Source organism: Syngnathus leptorhynchus, chromosome 6 (assembly GCF_054491065.1).
Source record: "Syngnathus leptorhynchus isolate UIUO chromosome 6, UIUO_Slep, whole genome shotgun sequence".
Classification (NCBI taxonomy): domain Eukaryota; kingdom Metazoa; phylum Chordata; class Actinopteri; order Syngnathiformes; family Syngnathidae; genus Syngnathus; species Syngnathus leptorhynchus.
Window position 1 is genome coordinate 13,134,327 of NC_141200.1, and position 13,250 is coordinate 13,147,576.

The 13,250-nt window shown below is 38.7% G+C and overlaps 1 protein-coding gene across 2 annotated transcripts in view; it reads left to right on the plus strand.

The window, feature by feature from the left end:
• spon1b (spondin 1b) overlaps positions 1-12,096 on the plus strand; it is a 58,348-nt gene extending 46,252 nt beyond the window's left edge. For both annotated transcript variants that reach the window (XM_085914980.1, XM_085914981.1), the window contains 8 exons: positions 1,649-1,789; positions 2,151-2,226; positions 4,251-4,433; positions 7,859-8,029; positions 8,533-8,700; positions 8,844-9,002; positions 10,312-10,563; positions 10,645-12,096. In XM_085914980.1, coding sequence (XP_085771106.1) covers positions 1,649-1,789; positions 2,151-2,226; positions 4,251-4,433; positions 7,859-8,029; positions 8,533-8,700; positions 8,844-9,002; positions 10,312-10,563; positions 10,645-10,808 — 1,314 coding nt within the window. In that variant the 3' untranslated portion in view covers positions 10,809-12,096. The remainder of the gene's footprint in view (positions 1-1,648; positions 1,790-2,150; positions 2,227-4,250; positions 4,434-7,858; positions 8,030-8,532; positions 8,701-8,843; positions 9,003-10,311; positions 10,564-10,644) is intronic.
• The last annotated feature ends 1,154 nt before the right edge of the window (positions 12,097-13,250 follow it).

Consider the following 13,250-nt stretch of genomic DNA (forward strand, 5'->3'; position numbering starts at 1 on the left):
ACTGAAAATAGTGTCCAGTCCAATCAAAATGTGACATCTAAAGTGTGACGAACGGGGGCACGACAAGGGAAGGGAGAGACTAGAGCACAAAGCAAATCGGCAGACAGGACGTAGTGCTGAGACGTGGTCAGGCACAGGCGGAGAGTCAGGCCGGGCGCCGTTCGAGTTAACAGGCAAGCTAGGTCGGCAACAGAGCCACAACTGGTAATTGGCAAAAAGGAGAAAGGGGTCGCAAACCGACAGGTAGCGAGCCTGACGAACCGACCACCCTGGTCTATGTATTTAACCTACAACGTAATGTCCTCTGATTGGTTCATTGGCATATTATACATATTATATCATAATATACATATTATGTCTATCGACATATTACGTCCCTGTAGCGCCAGCCGCACAACAACATTTACAGATTTTGAAATTTGGTCTACACAAAAGGCTTCAGTTTTTGAGAAAATGAAAGGCTTCCTTATGATGCGGAAAATACAATAAGTTCTAACAACTTTTGTGCTGCTCTTGTCATACAGAGGCAGACTTACAATAGACCATCCATCCACCTCCCAATTAGTCTGTTAAATTGAGCTTTCACTGTCTCTCTCTAACAGTGTCAGTGAAAACAGACCATTACTCTCTTTGTGAATATAAATATTTTCCTAGAGCCCTTGAGCTCATTAGACCTTTGCTGTTCAAGAGAAGTGTGATATACCAAGGTAATAAAACAAATTGATATGGTGTACAGTACATACTGTATAAAAAAAAAACTGCTCATGAAATCAGGTATTGCTGAGAATCCTCAATATCTGTTGTAGATCCCTGTAGTCTGTCTATAAATGCTGCCTTTGCGCCTTTAATAGATCCCAAGTGTATGTGTGTCTGAGACAGCTGCTGTATTGACATTAAAGTAAGACATTCAGTGTTGCATAACCATGTGACACACATTATATCTGACATGCCATAGTTTACAGCTATATAGCTTTTAAATCAAGTCGTTTGTATCCAGCACTATTCCAAATATTAATAGGTTTTGTATCTGCTTCAACATTTTTCTAAGTCAAAGCAAGATGCGAATGTTTACATTGAGGCAACTTCTTAGTTGGTTTTCCCCCGAACATAAAAAAAAATTCAAATTTGCTTGAAATCCTTTTCTAGGTTATCATGTCCTTCGTGGACCTTCATTTACAGCATGAGAATATAATACAACGGTACCTTGAAATACGAGTTCAACTAATTCATGCCCTTGTTCCTAACTAAAAAACAAATCATCTTTCCCCATTGAAATGAATGAAAATGCAATAAAACAGTTGTATAATGTGTATAATGTTGCAATCATTGTTCGATGATTTGAATCATTGTTAGATTTAAAATAATGCCTTTATACAGCTATATATTTTTTGAAACGTAAAGTTATTTTAACTTCTTTGTGATAACACTTCAATTTAAAACTGACAGGTGATTTATTTTTGACAAACTGCTGCTTTTGAATTGCGTTTACTTCCACCATACAGCGATTGTACGTATATCACGTTCAATTTTGTATCTCTAAAATCTCTTTAGTCGGGTCACTTGAATTTTAGGCATCACTTCACACTTAGATAAAAATATTTGTTCTTTGAGATGAATGACCCCTTTTCTTTTTTGCCTTTCCTTTTAGTCGCCAAACAAGCCCATCATTCCCCAAGAGAAAATTCGACCTTTAACTAGTTTGGATCACCCTCAGAGCCCATTCTATGACCCTGAGGGTGGGGCGATTACCCCTGTGGCCAAGGTCGTGGTGGAGCGTATCGCGAGGAAGGTAAAAAAAAAATTAATAATAATCTGTTTTTACTTGAGCAGTGAATAATCTTTTTTTTTTCTTTTTAGTTGACCAGTGATAGTTTTTGGATCAAAACATATGTATACAATGTTAATTTGGACTTTTATTGTGCAAACGCAATCATGATGATAATGCAATCATATTAATTGTCCCCACACAGATTCACTTGTGTTGTATTTCTGATAGTTTTTTTTAAATATGTTTAATGTATCAAATCACAAGGTATTTTTCCACATGGATTACAAGCGAACTCCATTTGAAATCAATTGCATGTCTTTTTGCTTTGGCTATATGGGGCTATTCCTCAGGTTCAATTCCTTTTGTCTATATTATTACACAGGGGGAGCAGTGCAATGTGGTGCCAGACAGCATTGATGATATTGTAGCAGACATTGGTCAGGAAGAAACAGAGAAAGGTAAAATATTAGCGCATATAGCCCTAAAAACTATTGGTGAGCTGTTAATTAAACCCTCAACTTTGGAGTGTGGGACAAACCACAAAAAAGGGAGGCTACCTATCTGAGGAGAACTACATTACTCTCCTCTGCAATATGCTGTGGGTTTTTTTACTTCCAATATCTCCCTTCATCATCCCTGCTAAACAAATAATTTATATGATTCAAAATAAAATAACCATATCCGCTTTTCGAATAAGATAATAAATTGATTGAATATAGTGATGGATAATGTGTACTTTTGTTGTCAAAAATGTAAAACTTGTATTAGATGAATATGATAATCTGTAATGATGTAGCAATGTAGAAGCAATGGGAATCACAAATGGGAAAATTGCGCAGCCTGTAATGTCAACAGAAGTCAAACACTTAAGATTTTAACCATTCTGTACATTGGAAGATGTAGATGCAGTACTTGTTCTCTGAATGATAAATGCCACAAAAACTGTCCGTTTCATAGTGTAGGAAAACTCTAGGAGGGAAAGTGCCATACGTTGAAACAGGAGCAGAGAAATCACTAAATGCACAAAAGCTTAAACACCGTTATCAAATGCGCGAGGCCCATCGAGTGTTTAAAACTGATGATGATTTCAAGGCCAATGGCTGAGAGGGACGGGATGTTTTTTAATTTGCAGCAATTGCCTGCAGGGGCACAAAGTGAATATTTTACAGGGTCCTAAATACCCGTCACCCTATGCAGGTCCTCTTGTCTATAAAATGCTTTCATAAAAGAATACCCAAGGATCGATACTACACTTAACACGCTATTCACATCCTAGCCTTACTGAACTCAAGTTTTGAGAGGGCAGCCTTATACAAATGAAATGCTAACACCTCCCCCTCTCGATTGCAGGACCAATGCCAAGTATGCCTTGTTAGCTAGTGGAGTCAGATAGTTGCCATGAGGCTATGGCCTGCTACTAGCCCAGAGTGTAAAGAAAAAAAACACTCAACCATCAAGGCAGAAAAAGCCTCAATTGTGCTTTCAATCAAGGCAACACTTTATCACCAAGTCATTGAGTTGCACTAACAAATGAGTGTATCGGATCTGTCTATGTGCTATGCATGCAGCGGACACAACTGTAATACAAATTTCATTTGGTGGATGTCATTTATATATATTTAGAGGTGTTACTGTTCACAAACATTCCGAAATACACACTAAAAGGTACTGCGTTGTTTCCCTAATCTACTTGCCTTAATGTAAATTTCTAAGAAAATGTCCAAAATGGATCAGGGGAAAGTGTCTTCTTAGAAAATGTTGTCTTTGTAACTTTGATGACTTGGTGTAGCAGTCATGGAATAAATACGTGTTTCTCACTTCTGCCACATTATAAACTTATCAGTTGAGTAGTTTTTACCCCTCTGATCAAAATCGTGACCCAACATTCTGGGTCAAATCCTCAGATCAATGCAGTGATACAGTCAATTACCCAGCAGTGGCTTGGTCCCTTTTGTACCAGGTGTTGGGTTAGCTATTTCTCTCAGTTTGGGTTATTTTTTACCCAGCAGTTTTGTGAATGTACAAGGGCACTTAGTTAGATTCCTGGAAGGGACAAGTGACTGTTGGTTCTACCAAATAAACAAATTTAGTTAACTTATGTTGGTTTGATCCGATTCATCACATCAGATCTACTGCTGCAATATTTAACAGGTGACATTTAAAAATAGCAAATGACCCAGATTAAATTGCATGCCGTGGCATCAAGCCAATTCAGTTTGACCTCATTAAGTCACATTTTGGTGAATTTAATATTTTTTCAAAAATCTGTACTTTTATTCAGTCCAGATGTATGGGTGTTACTTGTTGACCCAAGTACTGAAAATGGCTTGATCTTTTTCACAATGTTATGTTAATAGTTGAACAAACCTGCCATTTTGGGGCTCTCCTGAAAGGTGATGATTTTGGAGATACATGCCTGACGCCAGCGATGTATTTTTCTTTGTGGCCTCCACCTAGCCAATATCCTGATTTTCTGACCTAGATGATACCCCTGAGACTTGTATCTACTCTGGTTGGTCTCCCTGGTCGGCCTGCAGCAGTGCATCATGTGAAAAGGGCCGACGAATGAGGCAGAGGATGCTCAAGGCCCAGCTCGACCTCAGCGTTCCATGTCCCCACACTCAAGATTTCCAGCCCTGCATGGGCCCTGGATGCAGTATGCAAGGTGAGTACTCAAAATAACTTTATTTATTCCTTACAAGACTAGCATTATTAGCTGCTCTTAAGCAGGCTTATATCGGTGGGCAGGAAACTGGGGGTGGCCCTCTTAGTCCTGAGAGGCAGGGACCTGAACCTGCGGCCTGATGGTAGAAGAGTGTAGTGGTGGTGCGGAGTGTGAGTGGGGTCTGTGGACATCTGTGTGGCTTTCCTCAGGACTCTGCGGTTATAGATGGCGGTGACTCCTTTTGATGACTTTATTGAAACTGTTGCGATAGTTGAAACTGAGAGAACAAAACCAGGCTATGATATTGAACGTGAGCATGGATTCTACAAAACATTTGTAAACAACTACAATAATTGAGTGGTGAACCTGTAACTTGCAAAAAAAGGCACTGTTGACATTTTGAGACATTTGTTCCGTGTTAAGTTGAAATGTGCATTTTTTGTACCAAAATCTTTGGATGAGTGGACCTTTTCCATTGCTTCCTTATTAACTCTAAAAGTGAGAGTGGTGGAGTGTCCATAATGAAAAGTACAACAATCTCTCAGATAAACCCAGCTTCTTTATATGCCCACTGGAACGAGATGTTGACGTGTAACTCATCCAATTTATTGTGCAGCGAGCGGACATTACCCAGCATGATAAAGGGGAGTGGTGGGCATCTGGATGTTCCAGAGAGTCTCTTCAGCCTTTGCCTCACTCCTCTTGCCTCACTTGCTCCGCAGTTTGTGGGCCGACCCACTCGTCCAGCCGAAGTGACCTCAGGGAAAGTTTGTAAATTCCCTGGTACATGATGGTCCCGAAAGACAAGTAAATCCTCCCTGCTATAGAGCAATGTAATTGTCTCCAGCGCGAGCAGGGGTCTGGTTAGCCACAGTAGCACAAGCAGCCTGTACACCCACTTCATCATAGTCACAGGTACATTTGTGAGGCAAATTAAGTGCTTAGATTTGGACTGATGTCGCACAAATCATTCCCAAATCTTGGACTGTACATTTAGACAATGCCTGCTACTTTCAAATACAAATTTAGACGGCAGGATAAACATTAAAAACAACAAACATTCGAGTGCTTGAGACAATCTTCTCCCTGTCGCCGCTACTGAGCCATCTTGCATATAAGACTGAATGTTTTCCTCTTCTCACCAGTAACACAACAAAATCTAGGTGACCCTGAGGCTTTCTCGACTTGATCTATATCTCAATCAAGGTCTAAACTCATTTTAAGTATTGCTACCAAAAATAGTAATTCACTGAAACATTCATTATTTGATTGATTATTTGAAATATTCACACAGGGTAGTGATTTATACATTTGGTGAATGCCCCACTTTTGGGTACTCACTACAGATACTTTCAGATCATTTTCAGCTCTTATGAAATGGAGATCTAGGAGTTCATTTTAGCACGTTATCTAAGAGCCCATACTTTCTTCTGATTTGATTTCTGTCAGAGTTGCAATGTAAACACATTGAAGCTTAGCCGTTATCCAGTCTGTGTATTGCAGTCGTTTATTTTGGTTTAAACCATTGGAATAGAGTGGAATGACAAAGCTGCTGTCTTAATTATTTTTTACAGCTTGACTGAATTGGTTGATCCTAAAATTTAATTGGGGCCCTCATTTGTTTTAAATGATTATAATCAAGTTTGAAGCAACAGATGCTACAGTGGGAATCAGGCGGCCTCTCTGTGAATGTGTCAAAGAGGTAATGGGATCAATTCCAGAAATGGATTGTTCTTAACGAGAATGTCACACAATACTGTTGATCCATAATCAGACAGCAACGCTGGCAGTACCTTAATTACCCTGATACAATAATAAAAGATGGATTTGTATTTGTATTCCTCAGCAGCTTACATGCAGATTTGTCTCTCACAAGAAAATACTACAGTGCAAAACATTTGCGGTTGTGTCTTTTAATGCAAAAATAATTGTGAGGCACAGAAAATTTTAAATGCTCTTCCTGAACACTCATCCAACATCATTGATATTAGGTTGTGTTAAGAGTATATCTCATAAATGTGGTCCATATGGAGTACTTGAACATATAATTGAGACACAACTGGTAAAAATGGCTGATGCTTTTCCAAAGGCAAATTCTTTCAAACAAATGGCAACCTTTCATTTCATTCATCTCACTGATTGAATGTTTTCAACTCAAAAACATCAAGAACAATTATTGCACTTTCATTAAAAAAAAAAAAAAAACACTGTCCAAAGAGGAAAGGTGACTCAGTCTTTAATAAAAGTCAGAGTTATCTGTAAACTAGATGAGGCCACAGGAGCACCAACATTTTGGAGGGAAATAGACAGATGGTTTCAGATCAAAAGATGAGTACGAAACAAAATTAGAGAATTCCAACTTTTCTATCATATTTCTTACATCTGAATGTGTTAAACAACAGAGCACCTTTTGGTTGAAGACACTCAGTTTTCAAATGAGCAAGTATTAGAATATACATAACTTAAAGTGAATAACAATTAATATTTGGCGGCAAGACTTGCAATAACTGCATCATACTTTGCCATTCCAATACTGTTGGAGGGGACTGTGTATCTGACCTATCCTGTTGCAATTCTCTTCTCCCACTTCCAATGGATGCCAAATGAAAACAAAGAGGGTTGTTAGTGTCTGTGTGCCTGATGACAGAGATACATCAAGGAAACAAGGCAGGATGAGCATAACAATGTCGGCTCTCTCTAAATTGGGCATTTGGTTCTTTAAGCCTTTCTCTCACGTCGAACATTTTTGTGGATAAAAAGGGATAGAATGTATTTGAGTGGCTTCACTTCTCAAGCAATCCTCATGCAAATTAACAGAACCTTGTGCATGTACATCAAGGTAGAGTTTTTTGTATGTTCATACATTTCATGTTTCCCTGTGTAATTATAATTGTCATACTCTACAAACAGTTGGGTAAAAAAACACCTAAATTGGATCAAAAAGGGATCGATCGAACTTTTGGGGTTATATAAATAACCCCAAAAGTTGCATTAGTCATGGCTGAGGGCATTTTGCTTTACATGCGCAATATCATCTTCATTGTATTTTAAAATGCATCCTTCTTGGCCATGGCACAGCCATAGAGTGGGTTCTTACATGGACATGAATGATCAGGTTGGAAGGCAATCGCCAAGTGCCCACTTCACAGTGTTGACCTGTGATCACCCTGACCAACACAACGTCAAAGACTGGACCTTGAGCGCCACCGTTACACGGATTAATAGGAGCCGCTTTCTTTGGCCCGGAAGCTAATTGGCTGTGTTCACACCCACAGTAGCGAAAACGCCTGTTTCTAACTCTGCTCCCTCTGTGAAAATACCAAAGGAAATAAAACTCGTGCCATGCACACAGTTCGACTGCGCTTTGTGCAAGACTTGCACTGGATATGAAATAAGCCCTTAGTCTTTGTTCTTTTGATGTACAGAGCAATCGACATGCATGATGTCCGAGTGGATAAGCTGGTCGGCCTGCAGCGTTTCCTGTGGGATGGGAATGAGGTCCAGAGAGCGTTATGTCAAACAGTACCCAGAGGATGGATCGCTCTGCCAACTCAACACAGAGGAGATAGAGAAGTGTGTCGTCAATGAAGAATGCTGTGAGTCTGTTATCATATTGTGTGCATGTGCTTGTCAGGAATTGGGCATTCTCTATTCTGTTTATTTATATTTCATTTATTAACAATTGACTTTATACTCAACACATTTGCCTACTTTGTATTTTAATTGCTTGCACTATTAAGTCGTGTACACTGTACAATTGTTGGCTTCCAACGTTGTGGAAACACTTTGGAAAAGGCTTTTCTGCTCCAGATGACTGTGCCCAAAGCATGGTTCATAAAGTTGTCATTGGATGAGTTTGGTTCTATCAAGCAGACTTTTGGAATAAGGTACAATATTTATAAGCTCGTGAGCCACGTCATTTAATCAAGCATCAATAACTTCCTAAAAGAAGGCAACATGTTCTTTTTTTACTTTCTGTTAGCGTAATGCCCTGATTTCTTAATACTCTGTCTACATAGTACTCACTATTTTTTCAATGTCATTTCAAAGTCTCTTATGTGTCAGGAGTATACGATTTTTTTCCTTTTCCGCCCTACAGCAGCCAGCAGCTGTGTGGTGACTGAATGGGCTGAATGGGATCCATGCAGTGTGTCTTGTGGGATCGGCATGAGAAGACGGGAGCGCATGGTTAAAATGCCTCCTATTGATGGATCAATGTGTAAAACGGAGGTGGTCGAAGTTGACAAATGCATGATGCCAGAATGCTGTGAGTTATAAAAAGTTTGACTTTCTGTTTCATAAATCAAATCAATAAAGTATAGCATGACAGTGTAGGTGTCATAGCTTTCAATTCAAATAAATGAGTTCAATAATGTGTTTGTGTTTGTGTGTGCATGTGTGTGTTTGCAGATACCATCCCATGTATGTTGTCACCGTGGTCTGACTGGAGCGAATGTAGCGTCTCGTGTGGGCGTGGCCTACGCACCCGTCAGAGGATGCTGAAGTCGGATCCGGCCGAGTGCACTGAAGAGTTGGAACAGATGGAGAAGTGCATGTTGCCAGAGTGTCGTAAGTATCCCACTCGCACATAGCAGGGTCTTGATGTAATTGATGTAACCCTGAAATAACCAAATACCTATTACCGTATTTTCCGGACTATAAGTCACTCCGGAGTACAATAAAATGCGTAATAAAGAACAAAAAAACATATACAAGTAGTACCGGAGTACAAGTCGCATTTTTGGGGGACTTTATTTGACAAAATACAACACCAAGAACAGACACAAATAGGCAACAACAGGCTAAACGCTACGGTATGCTAACGTTACGTAAACACAAACGAGGAACTGAGAACTTTCCTTTCGTGACGTATTAACAGTTATTCAAATAACTATAACATAAATAACAAGTTTATCAAACCATCCGTGTCACTCCAAATCATTAAATCCATCAAACTCTTCATCCTCTGTGTCACTTATAAACTACTCCGCTGACTCCGGAAGTCAGTGGATGCATTCAGACTCATCGTCAGTTGGAGTTCCAATTATTCCACATGCCTAGAGCACCCTCATGCGGTTTAAAGTCAATTTACATGTGAAGTGAAAACTACTAGTAAGTAATGTCTTAATGATCAACTAATAATCTGTTAATAATTTCACATATAAATCGCTCCTGATTATAAATAGCACCCCCGGCCCAACTATGAAAACAACTGCGATTTATAGCCCGGAAAATACAGTATATTAAATTTGTTGATAATTTCATTTGAGGGCTAGAATTGAATAATCTGTTTTAGCAAGGGATGGTTGTTCGTCTCTGTGTGCCCTGCGATCGGCCGACACCCGGTTCAGGGTGTCACGAGGCGATATTGAAAGGGGAAAAAAAATCTAAATATGACTTAGGGCATTAATTTGGTGATGCTACGTGTTTAGATTGGTGACTAAAAATTCACATTAATCACCAATTTCTTCAAAATACATATAGCTGCTACAGGCTATCGAGTCATGGGTGCGTACTCTCTTTTAAATACTTTACAATACATCATAAAATGTACCAAAACAACTTAAGTCCAAAAAGCAGATACAGTGTACAAAGCAAACCATCACATGACAAAGGCGCTAAAGTGAATAATAGACACAAAACCTAAACAAGAAAAACCTAAAAAAAAACAACAACTGAAAAACAAGACACATCATGAAACAAAGCTAAAAGTATTCAACACAATGCAAAAATCAAAATACAGATCATGACATTATGTTCCACTTTGCAATAGCCGTTTAAATGAAATTTAAATGGGATGCTCATGCTGTGTGTGTGTGTGTGTGTGTGTGTGTGTGTGTGTGTGTGTGTGTGCACATGTTTTCTTGATTTCTTCCAGCTATTGACTGCATGGTCACAGAGTGGTCTGAGTGGTCCGAATGCAACAAGTCTTGCGGTAAAGGACACACCATCCGAACCCGCATGGTAAAACTGGAGCCACAATTTGGGGGTAGCGCATGTCCCGAGACCATTCAGCGCAAGAAATGCAAGATTCGTAAGTGTCGATCAAAATCAAAGGATGAGAGAGATGAAGGCAAGAGGAGAAGACGGGGTAAACAGGGAAGAGATACGGTGTTAGAAGAACAGTCAGGTTGGTCATCATATTGAAATTACGCCCCCACCCACCCGAAAGCCTTATGACAGATGCAACAATCTTGTCTTTTCTCCCAAGGTTGTGAGATACAGCCATGGACTGGTTGGACGGACTGCACCAAATCATGCGGAGGGGGCATCCAGGAGCGTTTCATGTTGAAGAAGAAAAGAGCTAAAGGCACTCTGACAGGCAGCTGCAAAGACCGAAAAGAGATACGCGCCTGTAATGTTGATCCCTGCTAGAGGGCGCTGTTGTGTTGTACAGCAAAGTATAAAGAGAAATGTGTGCTTCTATGCTGTCTTTGTCTATGTTTTAAAAAAAAAAAAAAGATTTGGAAGAATGTTGTGTGCACAGTGCAGAGAAAGGTTATGGTTGGTCGTTTGTACTTAGTGAGGTGGCTCCAGAGAAAAGGTGAGAGGAAGCCTGTGTGCACCTTGAGGGCTGATTTTATTTTGTTTCCTTTTATATTTTATAGCACTACAGAATTATTAAAGAGTACTAGGACTGTAGCTTTACTGTATTTTGAGTGTTATGGCATCTGGGGCATGAAATGGAGCTGCATATCAGAATCTGGGATCATGATGACTTAGAACAGTTTTCATCAAGATTGACACAACACGGAGTCTGTAAAGACTAAAACATGACTGTTTATTTGCTATCTAACCAACATTTACGAGTTACAAATGTATTAAGATATTTTACTTTATACATACTGTTAATGTTAGTCACATATTTGCCACTGCTGTTTTATCTGTCATATCAACTGAGCATTGAAACTGCAACACTTTTCTCTGACTTAATTGTATGTAGATTTTTTTTTTTTTTTTTGCTCTGTCAGCAAGAATCCAACTATAATCCATAGCTAAATGAGTTAATCTGACTTCATCAGTCTGATACGACAGGCAACACCTCAAAAGTGTCACAATATATACAGCACATTGTTGAGTTATCAATTTAATTGCAATTTGTTTTGGCCTTAAATAGGCTTCGGTTTATAGTGTGCTTCTTAATTGTGATGCCGCAGACTATTAATATTCAGTGTTATGTATCGTCACCTAGGATATTGTTATCCTTTTCCTGTTTTGATAAATGTGACTATCAAAGCTCTTGTGACTGCAGGCATTTTGTGGAGGATTTGCCAGTTATCACACTTTTTTTTGGGATTTCAAGCTTCTATCTTGCTTTTTCTGACTTTTGTAAGAAACCACATTTACAATTAAAAACAAAAGTAAATGTCCCAAATTGCATATTATACTGTTCTCATGTTTTGTGTGTGTATTAAAACAAACAATACTAAATCAAATACCTGGCGACAGATGTGCTATGATGCACAAATCCACACAAATATGTTCAGTTCTCTCATTGCTACTTTGTCTTTTCACAATTTAACCATTTCATTCTAGCCTTTTGTGTTTTTACGTTTTTACTCCACTAGATAGAGATGGCACAAAAGGTGATTGAGACTGTATAGGAAGTAATGTAAGCCATTTTTAAAAGTAATACTGATTTGAACATTAAAGAAATATAAAACATGACAGATTATGCTTCAATGGGCAGTCTTATTTGGGATGTTGTTCAGGTAGATTGGCACAAGAGGCCAGTGGTGCGCATAGCACAGTGGATGCCCGGGGCAACCGGTCAACGTTGATGCTTCCTAAAAAAAAGATTTCAAAGGCAGTGGATGAGAGTGTTGGTACTCATCTAGCACAGCAGAATTTTCCTTCCACATACCTCCTTCATCTAAAACCCTAACCAGAGTTTGAAATCCCACTTTGAAATATACTTTGTAACCTTAATTCAAAACACTAACTATGGATGAAAACACTAACCCTACCTAAAAACACAAATTCAAAATCTTTATCCTAGTTTGTCACTAATTCACTAAAACACGAACCCATAGTCCAAACATATAAATACTTTACAGTTAAGACGTATTCATTTCAAATTTGATACTAAAGATATATATAGGTGCTTTTCCATCACTGTCATTGTATGCAGAGGTATTCTAGCACATATTTAGTTCATTGAAATGTACACACAGCAGTACATAATTCCCCATTTTTGGTGTTAGTGTTCAGACTTTAGGGGAAGCTGAGCTGCAGTTTCAGAACAATCACTGCAACAAACACCATCCAGGTTAAGAACGGTACCTACGATTGAGATCAACTTTCCAATATTGTATTCTGGCACTAGACATTCTTAAAAGTCAACAAGCTATTTTGTTTTATCTGCACTTTGTTTTTAAATATCTTTGGATCTATTGTTTGTAAATACTTTTAAATGCTTTTTTAATCATGTGAAGTACATTAAGTTACCTTGTCTATGAAATGTGTTATTGCCTTGCTTAGTTGGTGATGGTTTGTTTTGATAGCAACAAGCGATTTAGAGTAAAAACATTAAATCATGATATTAATTCATGATTACCGGGACAGTGTTTCTGCCTATGATTGTCTTTTTGTTTGAAATTGCTTGCTCAAATAGCTGCTCCATTGAGTTTTTTATATTGATGAGTATTCTCTGAACTAGACAAGGAGACCGGTTTCATTCATTCTCATTATATGGTAAGATTCAAACAAATAGACACCTCAGGGGCAGATGTGGTAAATCTAATAAAATGACAGCTTAAGCAAGTTTATTAGATTCACACAAGATGTCTGGTCTGTGGGTACCTTTTGCCTCTGGTA